At 52.6% G+C, this 22,404-nt stretch overlaps 1 protein-coding gene across 4 annotated transcripts in view; it reads right to left on the reverse strand.

Moving 5' to 3' along the window:
* ZCCHC24 (zinc finger CCHC-type containing 24) overlaps window positions 1-19,959 on the reverse strand; it is a 60,643-nt gene extending 40,684 nt beyond the window's left edge. For 2 of the 4 annotated variants that reach the window (XM_032312243.1, XM_032312242.1), the window contains exons 1-2: window positions 19,490-19,909; window positions 7,132-7,332 (exon numbers count right to left, since the gene is read on the reverse strand). In XM_032312243.1, the coding sequence (XP_032168134.1) occupies window positions 7,132-7,332; window positions 19,490-19,735 (447 nt within the window). In that variant the 5' untranslated portion in view covers window positions 19,736-19,909. Of the gene's footprint in view, window positions 1-7,131; window positions 7,333-19,489 lie in introns of all 4 variants that reach the window. The other 2 variants (XM_032312244.1, XM_032312245.1) reach the window with 2 other exon arrangements.
* Between the last annotated feature and the right edge of the window lie 2,445 nt (window positions 19,960-22,404).

A 22,404-nucleotide genomic window follows, 5' to 3' on the forward strand; every position in this document is an offset into this window, starting at 1 on the left:
AAAAATCTTAATTAACACATCCAAGCATCTCAACAAAGTCCAATTAGGATAAACACAATGAGATCCACAAATAGACACATCGTATTAACTGCAGAAAGTAAAACAAGGAGAAAATGCTGCTGCAAGCAGCAAGAGAAAAAGGACACATCCTTCACAATGGAATTGCAACAATATTAATAACTGACTTCTCATCAAATATGATGGTAGCCAGAGGGCAAGGGGTAAAATTCAATGTGCTCAAAGTCGGGGGGGGGCATTAGCCAAGAATTCTATACCCTGCAAAGCTGTCTTTAAGAAATGAAAATGAAATAAAGACATTCCCAGATAAACAAAAACACAGGATTTCATTGCTGGCACACCAACCTTTCAAGAAATGCTAAAGGAAGTTCTTCAGGCTGAAAGCAAGTGACCCCAGACATAATGCAAATACACATGAAGAAAATAAGGAGCTCTGAGAAGGTGGTTATGTAATTATAAAAGATAGCACAAATGAATTCTTCTTTTCCTTTCTTCTTTTAGCTGGTTTAAAAAGCAAGTGCATGAAACAGTACATATGTAACTGTACTATCTGGTCCTATAACATTTGGAAATGTAAGATATTTGCCAATAACAGCACAGAAGAGGGAGGTAGAAGCAAACCTGTCTTGGGTTAAGGAAATGATGCCAGGTGGTCACTGGAGTCCACAGGAACAAATGAAGAGAGCAACAAGCTGGAAATAAAAGGGCTAAGATGTCAAAAGTTATGGGCATATAATTGCTCTCTTTTCTTCTTCCAGCTTCTCTGAGACACATAAAATTACACAAAGTAATGATTATAAGTATTGTTGAATTTGCAACATACAAAGATATAATACGTATAACGACAATGCTCCCAAAATCAGGAAAACAGAACAGAGCCATAAAGGAATCGCATTTCTAGATCTCATTGGAATTAAGTCAGTATAAATCTGAAGCAGATTTTACATGTTAAGATATGTAAAATAAGCCCCAGGGCAGCTACTAAGGAAATAGCTTTTAAAAAGTAGAAAAAAATCATTAAAGAAATCAAAATGTCACATTAGAAAAGTATCACTTAATGCAAAAGAAAGCAGTACAGGAGGAACAGAGGAACAAAAAAAGACATGAGTAATTCAGAAAACAAAAAGTGAAACAGCAGAATTAAATTCAACTGTATCAATAATTGCATATATCAAATGAGCATTAATAAAAGCATTAGCAATAATATGAATGGATCAAACAATCCAAACAAAAGGCAGGACTTGTTAATGTGAATAGAAAGTGAACTAAGATCCAACTGCATGCTTCCTACAGGATACACAATTTAGACCTAAAAATATGAATAGACTAAAAGTAAAGTGAACAAAGACCTATCGTGTACATAGTAACCATAAGGAAGCCAGCTATATTAGTATCAGACTAATTAGATTTTAAAACAAACAAACGAAAATGTTACTAGAGGTAAATGGGGACACCTTAGAACAATAAAAGGACCAATTCATTAGAAAATAAAACAGTTACAACATCGATGTAGCTCACAATGGAGTATCAAAATACATGTAGCAAAAATTGACAGAATCGAAGAAAAAATAGTTAATTGAACAATAATAGATATTTCAACACTCCTACACTTATAACAATGATTAGAAGAATGAGACAGAACATCAACAAGGGGACAGAAGATACCAACAATACTGTGAACAAACAGACACCTACAGAACCTTCAACCACAGCAGAATTCATTCTTCTCAAGTGCCCATGAACCATCCTCAAGGACAGCCCAAATGCTATGAAACAAACCACAACAAACTTAGAAGTGCTAAAATAATACAAAGTGGAATGAAAGGAGAAATCATTTTTAAAACACATTTGGGAAACTCACAAATATGTGGATATGAAACAACACACTTCTAAATAACCAATGGGTCACAGAAGAAGCCATAAGGTAAATCAGAAAATACTCTGTGATGAATGAATGGGAAGCGACAACACACACAATTATAAGATGCAATTCAGAGGAAAATGTATACCTGTGAATATCTATATTAAAAATAGAAGAAAGATGTAGAACCATTAACCTAACTTTCCATCTCGAGAAATTGGATGAAGAAGAGCAAACTAAACCTAAAACAAGCTGAGGGAAGGAAACGATAAAGATTAGAATGAAGAATTGAAAGCAGAGACTCAAAGAGCTATCTGCACACCCATGTTCATAGCAGTGGTGTTCACAATAGCCAAAAGGTGGAAGCAATCCAGTTGTCCATTGACGGGTAATTAGATTAACAAAATGTGGTCTACATACACACACACACACACACACACACACAGAGGAATATTATTTGGTCTTAAAAAAGAAAGGAACTTTTGAAACTTGTTACAACATGAACGAACCTTGAGGACATTAGGCTAAGTGAAATAAGCCAATCATAAAATGACAAATACTATGTAATTCCACTTCTACGGGGTCCTTAAGAGTAATGAAATTCATAGCAACAGAAAGTAGAATGGTAATTGCCAGGGGCTGGGAGAGGTAAGGGGGTTGTTGCTTAATGGGTACAGAGTTTCACACAAAAAAAGAGAGTTCCACAGGTGGATGGATGGTGATGGTTGGTGGTGGATAGTGATGGCTGTCCAACACTCTGAATGTACAGTTGACCCTTGAACCAGGTGGAGGCTGAGGTGCCAAGCCCTGGAGCAGTCAAAAATCTGTGTGTAGTGTGCCTGGGTGGCTCAGTGGGTTAAGTCTCTGCCTTCAGCTCAGGTCGTGATCTCGGGTCCTGGGATCAAGTCCCACTTTGGGCTCTCTGCTCCGCGGGGAGCCTGCCTCTTCTCTGCCTGCCTCTCTGCCTACTTGTGATCTCTCTCTGTCAAATAAATAAATAAAATCTTTAAAAAAAAAAGAAGAAGAAGAAGAAGAAGAAGAAGAAGAAGAAAGTGCTGTTTAAAAAAAAAATCAGTATGTAACTCTCGACTCCCACAAAACTTAACTACTAACAGCCTTACCGATAACTTAAATAGTCAAGTAACCCATATTTTGCATGTTACATGTATTCTAGACTATATAAATAAAGCTTGCCAGAGAAAGGAGAATGCTATTAAGAAAATCATGGAGAAAGTAGTTATTGTACTGTATTGTATTCACCGAAAAAAAAAAATCCATGTATACATTCAGACCGATGTGGTTGAAAGGTCAACTGTTCTTAATACCACTGAATTATACATGTAAGAATAATTAAGATGGTAAGTCTTATGTTCCATATATTTTACCATAATTTTTAAAAAGATTCGAGTGGAAATTAATGTAACAGAGAACAGAAAAACAGTACAGGAAGTCAACTAAACCAAAAGTTATTCCTTTGAAAAGTTCAACAAAATGGACAAACCTTTAGCTAGAGAGACCAAGGGAAAAAAGAGAGAAGACTCAAGTTATAAGAATCAGAAAGAAAAAAGGGGGACATTATAACTGACCTTACAGAAATGAAAATGATCGTAAGAGACTATTACAAACAACTCTATGCCACTAAATTTGATAACTTAGATGAAACAAATTCTACAAAACACACAAACTACAGAAACTAACTCTAGAAGAAATAGAAAATCTGAATCTACCCACAAAAGAAAGCCCAAATTCACATGGCTTCATGGGTGAATTCTACTAAACATTTAAAGAAGAAATTTTGTAAAGGTTTTATTTATTTATTTGAGAGAGAGCGAGCGAGCGCGTGAGGGAGGCAGAGGGAGAAGCAAGCTCCCCCAGTGAGCAGGAAGCCCTATGTGGGACTTGACCCCAGGACCCTGGGATCATGACCTGAGCCAAAGGCAGACTCTCAAGAGACTGAGCCACCCAAGTGCCCCTAAAGAAGAATTAATATTAATTCTTCACAAATTCTTATAGAAAATAGTACAGGACAGAACACTTCCCAAATCATGGAACTGATAAATGCTACTATGTGCATGAACCTTGAGAGCAATATACTAAGTGAAAAAAAAACAGTGACAAAAGACCACATATTATATAATTCTATCTATATGAGATGTCCAGAACAGGCAGATATATAGAGATAGAAAGTAGATTACGGGTTACTAGGAGTTGAGGAGCCAGGGGGTAGTGACAGCTAAAGCATATGAGGTTTCTCTTTGAGGTGATAAAAGTGTTCTACAATTGGGGCACTTGGCTGGCTCAGTCAGTAGAGCATGTAACTCTTGATCTCCGGGTCATGAGTTCAAGCCCCACATGGGGTGTAGAGACTACTTCAATAAATAAAATCTTTTTAAAAACTATTCTATAATAGGTCGTGGTAATGGTTGAGCAGCTCTGCATATACTAAAAGTCACTGACTTCTACCCTTTAAATGGGTCAATTATATGGTATGTGGATTCTGTCTCACTAAAGGTGTTACCAAAACAAGCACTCCCACTCCACTTTTAAATATTCTATACACTGAGCTCATAATATTTCCTTTGAAACAGAGGTTTCCAGGCTTATAAAAGCCTTGTCTGCCCATTCCTTCATTCCAGAAGGCTTACACTGAGCGCCTGCTGTGTGTGGTATCTTGGTCCAGCAGGGGAATACAGAGATGAATCCAGCCCAGCACCTGCCCCTGGAGTTTGTGGTCAGGTGAGGGCGGAGAACATCTAATAAATTCCAGCCTGCCCAAATCTCTAGTACCTTGCCACATAGGCACACTCCCCATCGTTACCCAAAGGAGGAAAAAATAAAATGCTAGCCAACATTTATTAAGTGCTTACTGTATGCCAGACACTGTGTTAAGTACTTTCCATGCATTACTTCCTTGGATCCTCACAACGTTACTCTGTGTTGGTACTCTCATTAGCTTTGTTTCACAGATGATGAAACTCTCATGACTAGTACAGGAGGTCCTTGGGCCTGCAGGAGTCTCCGATAGAATCAGGTTTGAGGTAGAGCTTGAAGAGGCCCTCTACCAGCTCGAGAGGGAAACTGAGGCCCCAGAGGTCATAGGCGTCTCAGCCTGGATTGGTATAGATGCTCAAGAAAGCAAAGAGCACTGAGGTCCCAAGCCTCGGGCTCTCATAAACACTCTGCCCTCTACCCAGCACTTCAGGTCTCTGAGACTCTGTTTCTTCACCTGTAAAATGGGCCAGTATTTCTTCTGCAGAAGAGGTAAGAGCCCTGCACGAGTGCACTCTCTATGTATCCATATAAAAGAATATAAAGGAAGAACCAGGGTTTGCACGGTGCTAGAAGTCAAGAGGCACTGAGGTCAGGGACCCTCTGTCCCCACTTTTAGGAGAGCCCTGGCCCCTCTAAAGAGAGGGCTGGGCATGCACACACACTCACCCGGACGCCTTCACTGTCCCTCCACTGCTGCCTCAACATCCCTTGCCTTTGGATACTGCTCACCCTTCTTCCAACAACCAGCCAAGCCCCCTCAAGTTCTCCTTCTCCTGGAAGCTTTCCCAGACCTCCAGCTCAGCACAGCCAACCTCCTCGGAGGTGGGAGACACCACCCCTTTTGGTGTCTGAATGTCACCTGCTGGCCGGGGTTGAAATTCCAGCACCTCCACAGACTGGCTCAATGATCCCATGTGAGTGCTTGACTCACTCAAAGCATCACTTAACGGGAGGCTAATGAGAGACTTGACACGTCGGCTAATTGTGAGCCCAGGCTGCAGGCAGAAGACAATGAGGGAAGTTTCCAAGGTATGGTAAGTGACTGAAAGTCCCCTCGGGAGAGGCTCAACTGGGGAAGGTGCAAGGGGCTGCTGCCAGGGTGGGCCAGGGGCACATCCTTGAGGACGAACGGGATCCTGAGTCGCCTGCTTGCTCCTCATCCCATCTGGAGAACCCCTGGGGGGGTGGGTAGGAGGTCTTACCCTGTGCTGGGACCTCCTCATCCCAAGGGCCTCTGGCTTCCTGCGTATACTGAGGGCGGACAGCGCCCACTGGAGTGTGGGGTCTGGAGAACAGCCATCAGTGGGCCAGCTCCCACACTCAGGGTCAGGGGTGGGCTTCCCTTAACCAAGGGTTGGGGGAGGCTGAGATCACCGGTATACACAGGTATATGTGGGACTTCTACTAAAATGCAATTACAGGCTGGGCCTAAGACTGCATTTCTGACAAGCTCCCAGGCAGCTATCCTGGCCATACTTCACACAGTGAGGACCTAAAGCACGGCACAGCTATTGCTGAAAAGAGCCACAAGCAGCAAGCACATCTTGGCCTCCAAGTGTCTGGAGGCACCCAGCCCCACCCAGCCACACCCTGGGCTCCCACCATCTGGTGGGTAAGACTACATGGATTTTCTGAGTTTCCAGGATCCCATTTCCATTACATATGTAAAATGGAAGCAAAAAATACACATTACAAAAACATTAGAAATTTTGAAAAGTAATAGGGAAAAGAATCACAGATCCATCTCGTACTGTATTGGAAATGACTTTCCCCTCTCTCCCCAGGCTGCCAGAGCCCAGCTGGCCAGAGTCAGGAGTCATTCTGCAAGTGGGACCTGCCCCCAGGAGCCCCAGCCCATCACAGCGAAGCACTGGGTGGGAGATGGGGCTGCTCCCCACATTCTCCATCGCCTGGCCCCCTTCCCACGCTGAGAGAGAGGCCCAGCCTGCAGTGCCGGAGGCCTTCACCCAGACCTACCCTGTGGGGGGCACAAAGTCAGGGGCAAGGCCCTCTCCCCTCCCCCGTTACAGGCAGGAGACTGAGGAAACACTGCTGCGGAGGAGGGAGAGGTGGGGTCTGGGGGAGGGGGTGCACATCTGGATTCCTGGCCCAGAGCCTGCATTCTTTCCCTGTGAGTGTGAGGAGATGGGGTCTCTCTCGGGAGAGCTGCGAGGAGGCTGCTGGCCCCCGTCCTGCCCCACTGTAACAGGACCCACCCTGGCAGGAAGACTGGCGGAGACGGGAAGGCCCGGAACCTCATTTGGGGGCCCTCACCCAGATTGCTCACTAGCCAGGGCAGGCCCAGGCTGGGGCTCTGTCCCATCCACGCCAGCCAGTGCCTCAGAAATACCAGAGGGGAGGAGAAGGTGGAGACCAGAGGGCACAGGGCCACTTGTTGGTGAAAGGGGCCGTGGGGGTGGGAAGGTGGGGGAGGGGGGGGCCGCTCAGCCTGTTCTACCCAGAGAAGCGGGGCGCCTTACCTGGGGGCAGTCCTTGATATAGTGTCCTTTGTTGAAGCACAGGTGGCACAGGTAGTTGGGTGGGGGCCGCTTGCTGGGCTTGCGGGTCTCAGAGGTGAGGGTCAGGTCTGAGAAGTGCTCAGTGAGGGAGCTGAGGCCATCGGCGATGTTGTTGAGGGAGCCGTAGGGCGAGGCGCTCTTGTACACGCTGCTGCTCAGTGCCTGGGAGGAGGGACAGAGATGTGAGGGCTCCCCGGGCCTGGGCACGCTTGTTTGCAGCTATGGCCTCACGAGCACATGTCCACGGGCACATGCACGCACACTTGTGAATGCACACTCTCTAGCTGCCCGGGAGCTCTGGCCCCCTAGAGCCCCAGTTCATATCCCAACTCCTGCTGTGCATCCACAGGCAAGCCAGTGAGCGGCTCTGGGCCCCCGGGGCCCTGTCTGGAAAACAGAAGTAATGAGAGCCACCTCCTAGGGTTTCTAGGAGGCTCAAGTGAGGTCACTGCATCTCCCACCTGGCACTGAGGAACCACTCAGTAAGAAGTGAGGAGGAGGAGGACGGTTCTCATTAGTTCTTTACACATTCCCAGGAGGTAAGCAGGCATAGCAGAAAGCAAACTATTGGATCTGGGGCTTTGCCATTTACGAGTGTTTTAAACAAGTCACTTATCGCTCAGCTGACTCAGTTTCCCCATCTTACAAGAAAGAGGGGCATCAGCGTACAGGATTGTTTCCATTGTACAGAAGAGAAGACTGAGGTTCCACACTCTGCCTGGTCTCCTGTGGCATGAGGCCTGTGCAGACTGTGTCCGGGGAGCCCCGAGGCTGGCCCAGGCCTGCCCTCTGTGAGCCCAGGAGGAAGTGGCCCACCTCTCCCACCTCCAGCTGACAGGAACCAGATGTCTTGCCTGGCTTCAAAGCAGACGCGGCCCAGGCCCCCTCCTGGTGTATACAGCCTCTATTTATAGGAGTCACGGGCTCTGGGCAGCCAGGCACACTGGAATTTAGCAAAGGTGGGGCCTGTGGTGAGGTTGGCAGGGAACAGCCATGGTCCCCTTTCCCTGGGGCAAGGCCAAGGCTGTAAAGAGGCAGCTCCTCCAGGAGGGTCAACGACAAACCTGGGCATGGGGCCTGGGCATCCTCTGGTCCCCGCTTAAGGTGCTTAAGGATTCCAGGAGGGAACCACAGACCTTGGGGAGCCTTGGGTCTAATGGGAAGACAGCCTTGTTCCTGGAAGTCTCCAGGCCGCTAGAGGAAGACGGCCCCTGAGAAGAGGTAGCCTCAGGCTCCCTTATGAAGACAGGGCAGATGGAGGCTCAGAGTGGGCACAGTCCCTCCTTCCGTGTGGGCAGGGAGGGAAGGGAGCGGAGAGCAGGCCCCTGGAGGTCAGGCACCCCTCCCCAAACCAGGACAGATGCCACCCCTCACACATGTATACCTCAGCCTCCCCACTTGTTCCATCTCTGGGAGCCTGGCATTCCCTCCTAGAGGATACAGTCCTCACCATCTGCAGACCACCACTCTTCTTGGCTCCCTGGACACCCTGCTCTGTGGCCTGGGGCCAGTCCTTTCCCTCTCTGGGCCGTGGTTCCTGCTCCTATAGGTTTAGACTGGAGCCTAGGAAAAAAGATGCAGTGACCACGTCTAAAAAGCATCCAGGCTGAACACCCAGTCAGCCAGCCTATGATGTCTGGGCATGGGACTCAAAGGCTCCTGAGGACCATCTCTGCTCTACCACTGCCCAGGGCTATCGTGAAACCCAGGACCAGTGCAAAATACCACACCTTGCCTTCACTGTGAGGGTGATTATCCAGCTCTCAGATGAGCCGAGAGAATGGTCCATCCTGAGAGGCAGAGGGTCTCCCATACCCGCAGGTGTGCGAGATGGTTCTGGAAAACCAACGGTTCTGGACAAGAGCTGTGGAGAGGGGTCCAGTGTCCACAGGATTTGATCCCAGTCCCAACTACTGAGCAATTACAGTGTCCCAGGGGCTGGAAGCTGTACACTTATTAAGACAGCCGACACTCACCACAACCTGTGGTCCCATTTTACAGATGAGGCAGTGTGTCCAACTTTGTACTGAGCACCTTGAGAAACTGAACCAATACAGTTTTCTTGGCCCCACCTCAGACCTACCTACCTACCAAAGTAGTCACCTGGCACCGAGAGCCTGGAGCCTACAGCTTTACTGTGGTAAGAAATTCATTACAGAGAATCGACCATTTTAGTTCTGTTTTTTAGCGTACGGTTCCGTGGCACTAAGTACATGCCCATGACTTTGCGACCACCAACCACCACCACCCACTTCCAGTACTTTTACACCACTCTAAACCGAAACTGTCTCCCCCTGATGCACTAACTCTCCGCTCCCACTTCCCCCAGCCCAGATCTGCACGTTCAAGCTCCCCAGGGCAGTCTGTCCAGAGGGCCCGGCTCTACCTGGCCTTTCCAAACACCCAGGTCTCTCCTTAGCTTGAGTGGAAGCTTCTCCTCACCCAAACAGGCCTGAGGGAGGGCAGCACCACCACAGCCTCCTGGAGAAAAGTTCATCCAGAAAAGAAACTCCCAACTCCAAATGGTGTGACTCACCCTCATGGCCGGGAAATGCAATTTCACAAATAACAGCCCTCTTCATTTTTTCCCCCCGTTCTCTCTTTTCTTTTTTCTTCTTCTTCATTTTTTTTTTTTTTTTTTCTGGATAAGATTTAAGCAAGTTCACAGGAATCGGGACTGTTTTGGCAGCAAACTGTCAAGAGGAAGGGGAAGTCTGGTGGGTGCCAAAAAGTGCATTAATTACACCCTGAACAGCCTCTCCCCTGCCTTGTGGCCACACTGCCCTGCCCACGGGTGACCCCTCGGGCATCCCTGGGCAGCCAGAGCCCTCCGAGCAGGCTGTCCTCTCCCCAGCAGCTGGACACCCGCACCCCCCACCTCACGAGGGTCCTACGAGCAGCTCCGGGAAGAGAAGTGCGGTCAGAGCTCTCCTATTCACCGCTTCTGCCCCCCTCCCTCGGGTGCTCTGGCCTGTCCCTCCTGGTGGCTCCAGCTCCCTTCCCCCAGCCTCAATTTAAGACGACACCACGTTCAACTGGAAAGGAAGGAGCAGAATAGCTGACCCAACTGCTTGCACATTCCAGATGGAGAAACTGAGGCCCAGGGCACAGACCAGGGCATACAGCCAGGCCCGAGGGCCAGGAGTCCTGCTTGCCAGCTGGCTAAGAGAGCGGGTGGGGCAGCGAGCTGTTTCCTCTCGCAAGCCCCAAGGAGCTCCGGCCATGGAGGTGAAAGGCAAGCTGCTCTCAGACCTTTCCCCGGCCGGCCTGCGGGGATGGGTCAGCACAGAGGCCAGGACACACCGTGTTCCGGCCCCTCTGGCTGCGGAGGCAGGCCTGGCCTCGGGCTTCCCGTTTGTAAACTGAACCCGGAACAGGGAAGGAAGGCAACATGGATGACCTTCGCAGTCCCGCTTTCTTAGGGTCCAGACACCAGCTACTGAAAGACCACCCCAGAGCCCAACATGCGGAGGGCACTCGGTCACTCTGGGCACCTCCTTTCCGAGTCCTGCTGCCTATAGCTGGCGGGTGAGGCCCAGCAGGAGTGGCCCTTCATCAGGGAGCCCCGAACTCCCTAACGGCTGTGCTTCTCCTCCTGGTGTCCCATGGGGCACCTGCTCTTCCCCCTCTAGTTCTACACTGGCTGTCCCCCCAAGGTGCCCTGTGTCCATCCAACCTCCTCCAGGACGTGGCTCTCGATCTGGTCATACCTCTGGTGGTGTGGCCTTGAACCCATCCCTTCCTCTTACTCAGGACTCAGATGCCCCTGCGTCCTCCAGGGGCCTCCTGGACCTCATGGCCATAGCCTTGTCTGTCAGGGCTAGGCTGGGTGGGGATCACCCCGTGACTCTGCTGCCCTTGACTGAAGGAGCTCTGAAGCCTCTTCATTTCCCCACAGGGCTGGACATATCAAAAGGCAAAAATTCTGCAACATTCCATCACCCCCACAGCCCAGACTGTTTCTGCCATCCCTCATACCTGCCACTGTCCCGGGTACAAATCATCAAAGGCAGAGAAGGGTCTGAGAACCCTACCCAACAGATGAGGCAGTGAATGCCCTAACACCTCAAAGATTCAGGTTGGGGGTCTCTGAGTTGCCACAGACGAAGTGGAAGGCACTCTCACCCCAGATTAAGCCGCTCTGGGCACTGGTTGAGGGCAGCCCCACTACTGTGGTGGATGGAAGCCACTGGGCCCAAATCACCAGCCTGAAGGAAGAGACCACCTCTCCCTCCTCCCCACTCCCAGCAGCTGGCAGGAAGTGTGGGATCCTCACACCATATCTGGGGGACGGAGCATTGGACTCCCGCCCATTCCTGGAACATCTCGGAGGCTCTGGCGTGGCTATTGGGGAAAGTTAGAGGGGAAGATGCTGAAACCTATTCTCATCCTGCTTGTGTCTTAGACATCACTGGATCCTTTCTCTTTCCTGGTCTTTTTTTTTTTTTTTTTAAAGATTTTATTTATTTATCAGAGAGAGAGAAGGGGAGAGAGCAAGCACAGGCAGACAGAATGGCAGGCAGAGGCAGAGGGAGAAGCAGGCTCCCCGCTGAGCAAGGAGCCCGATGCGGGACTCGATCCCAGGACGCTGGGATCATGACCTGAGCCGAAGGCAGCTGCTTAACCAACTGAGCCACCCAGGCGTCCCATCTTTCCTGGTCTTTTAATACTTGCAAGAACACTATTTGGATGGGCATTATTGGCTCCATTTTACAGAGCTGGAAACTGGGGCTCAGAAAGGCTGAGTAACTTGCCCAAGGTAAAACAGCCAGCATGTGGCTAAGCAGAGACTCACACCCAGATCAGCCAGCCTGTTACATTTCATCTCCCACATGGACTCCAGGCTTGGCTTCTCTTACAGTAAGGGGAGCCAAAGGAAAACACAGGGGTGGACCACTCTCCCTTGGGCCTATGACTTCATATCACCAAGCCCCTCGGCCCTGGCAAGATGAGGTACCACCTTCTCTGTGCTGCATGAGGGGTCTGGGTCCTCGGGCTGGGGGTTCTATAGAGGGACCTGGAGTGTGCAGGCCAAGACTTCCAGGGCTGACTCAAACTGCCACACACTGTTGGCCCTCCCAGGATCAGAAGAGGGTCCAGAGGGAGGGAGACAGACAGAGGTTAGGGCAAGTGCAGAGAAAACTGCTCTAGGGAGAGGAAACCAGTGCAGAGAAGAGAGGAGAGACAGCTGGCAGAGGTGGAAACACCCACAGAGAGGGACACGGCAGTGCGCAAGGCCACGAGAAGGGGAGCGTTTGAGGAAATTGACCGGAGCAAAGGCTGAGTCTTGCCTGAAACCCGAGGCCAGAGATGGCTCTGAAGGGCGCATGTGGGGGGTTGGGGGGGACTCTCCGATCCTAGTTCCCAGCTCTTCTTTCATCAGCTGGACAACTGCTTTCTCATCCCAAAATGTCACCCCGCACCCCCTTCCAGACACACGGACACATGCACACACACGTGCACACACATACGCACCCACACCCTTCTCTTTAACACAAGAAACCATTCATTTCACAAATGGCTCCACCCATTCTCCAAGGGGATCTGCACTTCTTCTACCCCTAGGGTCTGTCTGGGGCTCCAGTCCCCAGAGTCACACCCCTCCCCCATCCCCAGGAACAGGTGGATGTGTACTGCCCTTGGGAAGAGGAGACCACCCATTGGCTGATGGGAAAGTGAACTCACACCTTGACTAAAGATTTCTCAGGTGTGGTCAGAGAGCAGCTTGGTTCCTGCGGGCCAGGAAGCTGAGCTGTGGGCCAGGAAGGTAGCAGGGCTAGCCATCACCAGAGGCAGCAACCCCTCGCCCAAGAATGCCCAAGGGCCCCACAGCCTTCTAGAGGCCCATTCAAACACAGTTCCCCGTACACAGCCGGAGCTCAATGAGAGATTCTAACTTAAATAAGCAGTCTGTGTGCCTTTTGGAGGTGGGGGGGAATGGGGAGAGAGAAATGAGGAAAAGACCCAGAGAGGGAGGAGCACAGTGGTGGCAGGACACACAGAGAAGTCCCAGGGCGAGCCTCCCTCCAGACTCCATCCCTCCAGGTCCTGCCCAGCTCACGGCTCACCTGACAGGTGCCCACATTTTCCAGCCGTATGCCCTCCGCCCAGCTAGAGCATAAGCACTGGGGACCAGCTGCCTCTCGCTCTAGAATGCTGTTGTGGAATGAAAGCAGAAAGCACGAATTTGATAACCTAAGGGCTGAAAGGGACCCCAATATTCAGCCAGGCCAAGGGTACCACTGAGGTCTGCAGCCCCTACGGCAGGTGGCCTCGGTTTGGATCTGTTGTCGACACGGTGGGGTGCCAGGAGCAAGTTGAAATAACGGGAAAGGTGTGTGTCGGTGTGTGCATGGATTCCTCTGCTCTGTGCATGAGTGCTGAGGAGAACTCTGGTGATATTCAGCTTCTCGAAGAGGTCCAGAGTCAAGAACCATGAGCATACCTAAGTTTCTGCTGGAACACCTCTAGGGACAGGGCTTTCCTATCTCCCAAGTCAGCTCTTTTCCAATCAAGCAACCCATAAACATTTTGCCAGTGAGATAAAACAGGAGATAAGAAGCTGAGGAGGGAGCCCCTGGGTGGCTCAGTCGGTTAACTGGCTGCCTTCAGCTCATGTCACAATCCCGGGGTCCTGGGATGGAGCCCCACATCGGGCTCCCTGCTCAGTGGGGAGCCTGTTTCTCCCTCTGCCTCTGCTGCTCTCCCTGCTTATGCTCGCTCTCTATCTCTCTGTCAAATAAATAAATAAAATCTTTTTTAAAAAAGAGAGAGAGAGAGAGAAGCTGAGGAGATCATTCATGTTGTCACAAGTCACCCGTCTACCTAACCACTTGGTACCTGAACACTGGTCAGTCCCAGGCACTGACCAACAACAGCAGGTGGAAAAAGACAGGATTCCCACTCTCCGCATGCTGACAATGTAGACAGACCCACATACAGCGGATGCTCGTAGGCAGAAGCAAATGCTACGACATGCCTCACCGGAAGCACGTCCCGCTCTTCTGCCACAGCCTGCGGACACTGGAAGGAGGTGAGCTTCCCCGTGGCAGCTGGGGAAGGCCTCTCAGAGAAGGGGCGGCCTCTCGTGCCAGATAGAAGTTGGAATCTGTCAGTTCTTGAGGGCAGGCAAGAGCATTTGAGGTGCAAGCAGCAGTCAGTTCAAAGCTTAGTGCCTTCTCGAAGCTTTACAGTATAGAGGACAGAATAAAAGATGATGCTCCAGCACACCCACAGTCACACAGCCCAGACCAAGCCTCCTGAGACCTCGGCTAGAGCCTGAGTCCTGCCACTGATGCCCTGATTGTATCATCCTCTTCTTGAAGAGCCTTAGTTTCCCCACCTGGACAATGGGGACACTGCACAACGACTGTGCCATGAGAGAAAAGTGCCAGCAAGTGCTCATGCCCATCCTCTGACTCCCCCAAGCCAGGCCATCCCTAGACTTCCATCCCAGGGAGCCCCACGCCCGGTCTCTGGGGAGGGGCTGGAGCCATGGGTACGACTGAGGTAGGGACACAGCGCGACGGCCGGGACCCGTGATGAATGGACCAGTGCCTACCACTCCTCAAAAGGTCTGAGATTGGAGGGCAACACATCAGAGGCCCCAGAGCTTGAAAGAATGTTCCTGGGGATTGCCTGCCTTGCACTGGGGCCCCGAGAATAATCCAGGCGACAGCCAGCACAGTGAGCCACAGAGCCAATTCTAGCTGGAATATGGAGGCATTCTGCATGTAGCCCGGCCACCGACTCGCTGAAGGTGCCTTGCCAGGCCTGCTTTCTCTTCTAGAAAGAGATGAAGAAAGAGATGCCAAGAAGAAAGCACTGCCCAAGAGTAAGGGACCATGACTTGGGGCTGCCTTCTCTGCAAGGAGCCCCTTTAGGCGCTGACAGAGCGTGGCTCACTGCCACGGCTCATTACAGATTACTAACCCTGCCTGCTTTCTTCCCTCCCACCTGACTCAGAAGGTCCACAAGGTGTGGCCTCCCCTCTGAGTCCAGGCCTGCCCAGTCAACTTACTTTGACGGAGGGAGGATAGGGCCACCTCAGCCTACAGGCCCTCGAGTGACGGCCCTCCTTGTCTGAGTCAGAGCTCAGCTTCCCAGGGCTGGCCAAAGGGGCCAGGCAGACTCCCAGGTTCTGCTGGTCTGGAAGGCCCATCCCTCCTGGGACCTGGCGCTGCCCCCTTCCCACCAACACACACAGACCACGAAAGTTGCTAGGAACGAACTCCAGCCCCGAAAGCCCACTCTCAGCCCCACTGAGGCAAACCTCCATCCTCACACAGGCTGGGGCTTCGTCTGCACCTGCGCCCTGGTCAGGCAGCCTGGGCTCACCTGCACCTGTGGGCAGCACAGGTGACACACAAAACCTTCACAGGACTGTCAACACGCAGGGGCCCTTGAAAGCAGGACACCTAAGTGGCACCTTGAAGGGTCTAATAGCCCTCTCTGCAGAAGGGCTTAAACCCTGTGCATAAAGCCTCGGGATACCCCTGCTGCCTTCGGTGGACAGGCTAGCGCCGCAAAGATGAGGGGGTCTGCAGTGCTGGGGTTGAGAGCGCCAGGATCAGGGTGGGGCTGGGGAGAGGGCTTGAGTCAACAGCTCCTGGAAAAATGTCCTAAGGGTTAGAAGAGATGTGCCTTAACGGAGCCATCCCTGGGCCTGGAGATGTTCAGAAGAACACTGTCAAACATTTTATGCCAAAAACATTCTCTGGTCAAATACTGATGGAAATGTGGGGCTGACGAGAGGGAAATACGTTTCTATGCTGCGGGACTTCTCAGAGCCTTCACAGTGCTGGGGGTGGCAGGGGTGGGAGCATTGTGTGTCTCCAAGGGAAGGACAGTCTTTTGCTTTCCAGACAGGTTTGACCCCAAAGCCCTTCCCCCAGCCTCCACAAACCATGGTTTCACTGTAAAGCCACGCCTGTCTATCCCTGGAGGAAGAGGGAAAGATAACAGCCGCCCTCAGACTCTGACCTGGAGTGGGACAGCCATAGCTCCTCTTGAGGGAGTACAGGCACAACGCAGGAGGGCTTCTGGACATCCCTCTGAGGGGCCCAAGAGCTAATTCTCATTCTCACAATGAGGGGTATGTCTCCTTTTCTGGAGGTGGAGTCCCACAGCTCCTACACTGCTGTGAACTTAAATTCCAAGCTAATCTTGGCAGGGAAGACCCCCACACCACCCAAGCCCCCACTCCCTCTAAGAGCACCCTTCCTTGGTACCTAAGAGGAGAGCAAAGGGGCTCAGCCAAGAGCCCCCGGAGTCTCTCTTCAAAGACATGTAGTTGTTGCCACAGATCGGGGGTTGAAACTGAAGCTCCCAGGGCCCATATTCTAGACCGAGGCCTTTAAAAAACTGCACAAAATGTCTGTGCCTGCTTTGGCCTGGCACCTTTACCACCAGCTGAGAAGCTGAAGAGCCCCCATGGGCGTCCAAGACACCTCCTGGTGTCGCTCCTGCCCTCGTACACAGACTCTGCCATCTTTCTGCTCCTGGGGCCAGTGTTCCACTCAGAACCCTTGGCTTATCTTCAGCTTCCAGAGCTGAGGTTCCAGGGGCACAATGGGCTTCTGTGCCCCCATGTCCTCAACCCCCCCGCCCAAATCCCAGCTGCATTCATGGTGTTTTGCTATTGTGGTGGGAGCAGCCTAGGGGTGGTGCGGGAGGGGGTGGGCTCTTGGCACCGGGACCCGCGCAGACAGGCCGTGGTCAGCGGTCAGCATGCAAGTCACATCCGCAGGCACTGCCACCAGGCCTGCCAGGCCTTGTAGAGAATGGCGATGCTCCTGAATCCCTGGGTCCCTTCACAGAGTCCCCTCCGGCCCACACATGATTTGCTTCTCCAACCAGCCCCTCGGTGGCATTCAGGTGGGGGGTATTTTTTCATGCCTTCTCAGCCAGTTGCTATTTCGGAGCCATATTAGGTCACTGGCTAAGCCCTGGACGCAGGAAAGCCTAGGAGCACAGCTGGGGCTCCAAGAGGCTTTAGGAGGCGAAGTGGGTGAGGGGTGAGAGCGAGTGAGTCGAGAGCCCAGAAAGCCATCCGGAAGTCAGCCAGCACAGCCCTCCAGTCCCTCCAAGGAAGCCACTGGTCTGTCAGCGTAGGAGAAGCCCCTCTTACCTCCCCCAGCTCAGCCTGTCTGCTTACGTACGTATCTCTCAAATCCCATCCTAAGGGGCAGCAGAGACTAAATTCAACAAATGTGTAAACTGAGGCCAAGGCAGAGACAGGGCGTTCCCCCAAAGTCAGGTCATAAGAGACTTTCTTCTACCATTGCTCTGCATAACCTTTATCAGCTTCTTTTACACTGGCCCTCCTCACAAGGGAAGCTGGGGTCAGCAGCAGCAAAGTGACCAGAGACAGGTTTCACTGAGATCCAACTGAGATCTCATGGAAATGTTAGACATTTCCAACAGAAGTCACCACTTCCTACTCCTACAGAAGATTTTGGATGGCTCCAAACTTCCAAGCCTCTCAGCAGAGACCCCCATTCAGGGAAGAAGGCAACCATTGGGTAGGAACTGGGGGAGGCTCGTAGAGGATGTTTAGGGACACCCCGCCCCACTCGACCCGTGAGGGGTGAGAGAGTTCATGGTCACATGCGTCATGGTCACTGTCCTCCTTGGGATTCCCACAGCACCTGCACGAAACTACCTACCACTCACGTTGTAACTAACAATCTTGTCTGTCTTCTCCTCTGGGGCCCTCACTGATCTGTCCCTGCTTCCCCAAGGGCACACACAGAACTCAACAAATGTTTGGTAAGATAACAACTAAAAAGACCCAGGTAGTGAGGAAACACCCAGAACCTGTACTCCAGTCGCCCGTCATTGGAGCCAGTTCCCTGAAGAGGTAGCAAGTCTCTTATAAGAGAGAGGATTCCCAGCCAAGAATAACTCCTCCCGTGGGGAGAGTGCTTTACAGTTTACAAAGAGCTTTGGTAGACAAATGCTTTCACTTGGCCCCAAAGGGTGGCTCTCCAGACCCATCTCCCTGCGCTATGCCCAATGGACCCAACACAGGTCAACCAGTCCTTCTCTCAGCTCACGCGGTACTGACCCACTTCTAAGCCTCAGGTCAGCATTTTATGTCCACATCCTCCTCTGGCAGAGTTGAACACATTATGGGACCAGAAAGGGAAACCCTCTGCCTTTCCCCTCTCATCCTAGCACACTCGCACTTTCACAGGCCCTTGTCCCTGACTCATTCAGGACTCTGAGTCTCCTAAACCAAATGCCATGCTCAGGCCCAGAAGGAAAACGAACCCTCAAGCGTGTCCTCTCCTCCACCCCTTCCCCCTGCACACTTGCAGGGAGAGCTGCCAGAAGACAGATGAGTGAAGGCCACAGAAGGGTATCTGCAATTCCCAAAAGAGACCAGAGTCGATGGGAGGGGAAGAGGAGGAGTCGTCCAGCTGAAAGGAGAGAGGAGTGGTATCTAGGAAAGCTCTGGAGAAGTCCTCTGAAAAGGGGCTGGGAGGTCCTGGCAATCTCTGTATTTATCTGGCGGGGAAGACACGCTGCCCCTTCCACTTTGTAACCAAATCCACCCAACAGGCAGACTTTGCAAAGCAGCCAGCCCAGGTTTCTGGAGAAGGCACTGGGCAGCTGAAACCTCTCCCCCAGGCTAGCCCCCCTCCCAAGAGCTCAAGAGGATTTCCCTTTCATTTCCTTCCAGTCTGGGAGGGCGGGGGACAGCACAGTCTGTGGGGTCAAGCCCTCAAAAACCACTTCCTATGTGGCTGGGGGAGGGCAAGCAGCTGGAGGATGTATCTGGGGGTCCCTGTGTAAGAACAGCAGGAAAAGCCCTGCTCTCCAGGGTGCCCTTTGGGTCAGCCACCACCGAGGTCGGAGGAGAAAAGATTTTAGGCCCCTGCAGAGAAGCTCAGAGCAGAATCTGCACTCCCGGTCCCAGCGAGCGGTGGCCAAGAGGGGGATGGGGCTGGGCGTGGGAAGGACACTTGGAAGGGGCTCTCCGCCCTGGCCGCGCCCGGGCTGTCTGGAGAGAATCCGGAGCCCCCCGCCCAGCCCGGGCTCCCCCCAGTTCCCTTCAACAGGGCGCTCCGAGCTGGGAGAGGGAGCAAGAGGGCCCCGCCCGCGCCTGAGCTGCTGGGAGCCGGGCTCAGCCGGGAGGTGACGCGCTCCCGACGCCCCGGGGACATCGGGTGGCGAGTTTGGCAGAGCTGAACGAAGCCAAGCCAAGCAGGGCCGGGCAATACCGAGCCGGGCCGGGCTAGGCCAGGAAGAGTCAGGCGGATAGGAAAAGGCCCGGCGCGGTCGACGGAGGGCGGGGGCGCGCGGGGGCACCCACCTCTCCGCGCTGCAGCTGGAAGAAGCTGTTGAGATAGCTGGAGTGCAGGGGCGAGCCCAGCTGCTCCGGGCGGCCCTTTCCGAAGGCCAGTTCTGGGGGCGCGGCGCCTGCGGGCGGTTCGGGCCGAAAGGCATCGAAGGCGCTCGCCTGGTGCGTGTCCTGCAGCGACAGGTAGACCCAGTTGAGTAGCTGGGCGGGCTGGTACACCGAAGCGGCGCTCGTGTCGATCGCCGACAGCAGGCTCATTTTGCGGCGGCGGTGCCGGCCCCTCCCCGGCCGCCCGCTTGCGCCCCCCTCCCCCGCAGCGGAGGGGCGGGCACCGGGGAGCCTGCGCCCACTGCCCACCGCCCGAGCCCCGACGGCGATCGCCCAGAGCCGTGAGCCCTGCGCTCTGCCCGCAGCCGCCGCCGCCGCCGCCGCCTCCCCACGACTGCAGCCGCAGCGCGCGCGGGCGGAGGAAGGAGGCAGCGAAAGTTGGGCAGGAAACTTTTGGGCCCGCCCCCTCCGCGCCGCCCGCCCCGCCCCGCCCCGCCCCGCCCCGCGATCCGCTATCTGCCTCAGTGCTGACCCCTTCGGCAGCCGCTCCCGGGGCGGACTCCAAATGGACCACGCCCCTTATACACTGTCCTCACCTGCCATTGGCCGTCTCATTGAATATGGAGTAGTGGGGCGGGGAGAGCGAGGAATTAGGGCTCATCTGTGCTTGCCGCAGTCTGCTGGCCCGCCCATGGGCGGGCCCCTTCCAGGCCCTACCCCACCCCCAGCCCGCCCACCCGCCCTACACCCGGAGCCTGCGGGAGCTCAGGACAGCCCCGGCCTAATCAATCTGCTCTTTCTCTGCTTGGAGCTCTTCTGTCTCTCGTTCTTTCTAAATCCACTGCAATTATTTCATTTTCACTCGTTTCTCTTGCCGGATTTTTCTTCTTTTTTCATTCTCTCTCAGCTGTCTTTCAGATTAACATCTCCTGGGTCCCTGTCTCTGTCCGGCTCGTCGTCTTCTTCTGTGGTTCTCTCTTAAGTGCGTGCGTGCGGGTGTGTGTGTGTGTGTGTGTGTGTGTGTGTGTGTGTGTTCTATTTCCGTCCAGTCTGATGTGTTTCTCTGCCTCTCCTCCTCCCCTCCCAGACACACGCGAGCACACACACACGCCTCCCTCCCTCCCTCCTCTCGCTATCACCGTAGGACCCTCCCCCTCCCACTTAATTCCTTCCATCTGCGGAATCGCTTTGCGGGCCTGCTCCGCCGAGGGGGGCCCGGGTTCCTGCCCCAGGAAGGACTCCCCGCCTCCTTCCCTCGCCTCACCCCCTCCCCCTCTCCCTTCTCCTATTTCTGCTCTGAGCCGGCCTTTTCCTCCGCGCAGACCCCCGGCCCCAGCCCAACCCGGTGCTTCGGCGGGCCGCCAGGACCCCAGATGGGACACGGGGAGCTCGGGAAGACGACTATCACCCACCTTCCAGAACGACCCAGCTACTCCAAGTATGCTTGGGGGGAACCTCCGCCCCCGTCCCCTCCTCCGCCTGACACACCCCAAGCCCAGGGCCTTCACCCTCTCAGTCTGAGGTAGTCAGTCATCCCGCGCCTGCGCTAAGCCATCGCAGCTAACTGAAGGCGAGGTGTTTGGAGGGGACGTAGTCACCTCTCCCACCGCACCCCCCTGGCTCTGGAGCCATTCCATCGGGCGTTCAAGTTCCAAGTTGGCAACCCTCCAACTCAGTGACCTCCGCATGGCGCCTAACCTCAGCGAACAAGCCTGTTTTCTCCTCCGTAAAATGAGGATGGTCACCATCCTTCCTCTGGGGATGTTTATGAGCTGACCAGTTTGAGTTTGGTAAGCAGAAGACATTCCATAAAAGTCAACTCTCCACCACCCCCTTCACAAGGATTTCTCTCACTACCTACGCAGAGAGCATCTGTGGGTTTTTGGACGTGAATGGTCTTCAGGGATGTGTCCCCCTTTCCCACCATGTCACCAACCAGGAGCCCCTTCCATGATTTTGTCTCAGATCATTCGATGATGTCAAAGATTTTGTCTATCAAACAATCTAGGATTATTAATACAGATGATAGTGCATATCCCAGGTTTGTTTTAATCTATGTTTCTTTATCAGAGACCTATCCCTTTACATTTTAAATCATGTTTAGTCTATTTGTTTAAGCAGAAGGTACACTTTTTTTTTTTTTTTTTTTTTTAGAAATAAATGTAATAACTCCTGGAAATATTTGGAGTCATCTCTGGAACTCTACTACTATGTTTAAGGTTCCAAGATGGGAGGAAGGGGAATAGGACTTGAAACCACCAATTTAGACTTTCCCTGGACATTTTAGAGAAAACTGCTGTTCAGAGAGGGGGCATCTTCCAATTGCACAAGCAGGCAGCTGGGGAGCACAGAGGAGACCCTGAGGCACCCAGGCCCAGCCCCGAGCTCTCCGTCTCTGGCCCCCACTCTCCTTCTGGGTGAAGAGAGTCCTGTTATGTTGTAGTGCTGGCATTTTTCCCCAGTGTGGGTCGCACATTCACACTGCTTCACAGGCTGGGCAGGTCCCACCAGGTATAAGGCATTAAATGGGAAGTAGTGAAGTAGCCTCATGGAGAAGGGCTAGCTACTCAAAATCTTTCTGTCATGGTTCTCAGCCTGAAACTCTGAGTCTGTCACCTGCCTAGAGAGACATCTGCTCTCGGGGGCTCCCTGCTCTTCAGTGATTTGATGCTGTGAGGGCTCTTGTCATACCTGGCAACAATGCTGGTGGCCTCTGCCCCTTTTACCCCCTCCCCCCACCCACCCCTGCCCCATAGTTCCTACACAAGGCCTGCTGCATCAAAAGTAGATGATCCCCAAATGTTTGCTAGGTGGAGGGCTGGATGGAGGGTTGGAAGGGTGGCCAATTTTCCTCCCCTTTGAAACCTGAATGGCTCCTC

The sequence above is a fragment of the Mustela erminea genome, chromosome 14 (genome assembly GCF_009829155.1).
Source record: "Mustela erminea isolate mMusErm1 chromosome 14, mMusErm1.Pri, whole genome shotgun sequence".
NCBI lineage: Eukaryota > Metazoa > Chordata > Mammalia > Carnivora > Mustelidae > Mustela > Mustela erminea.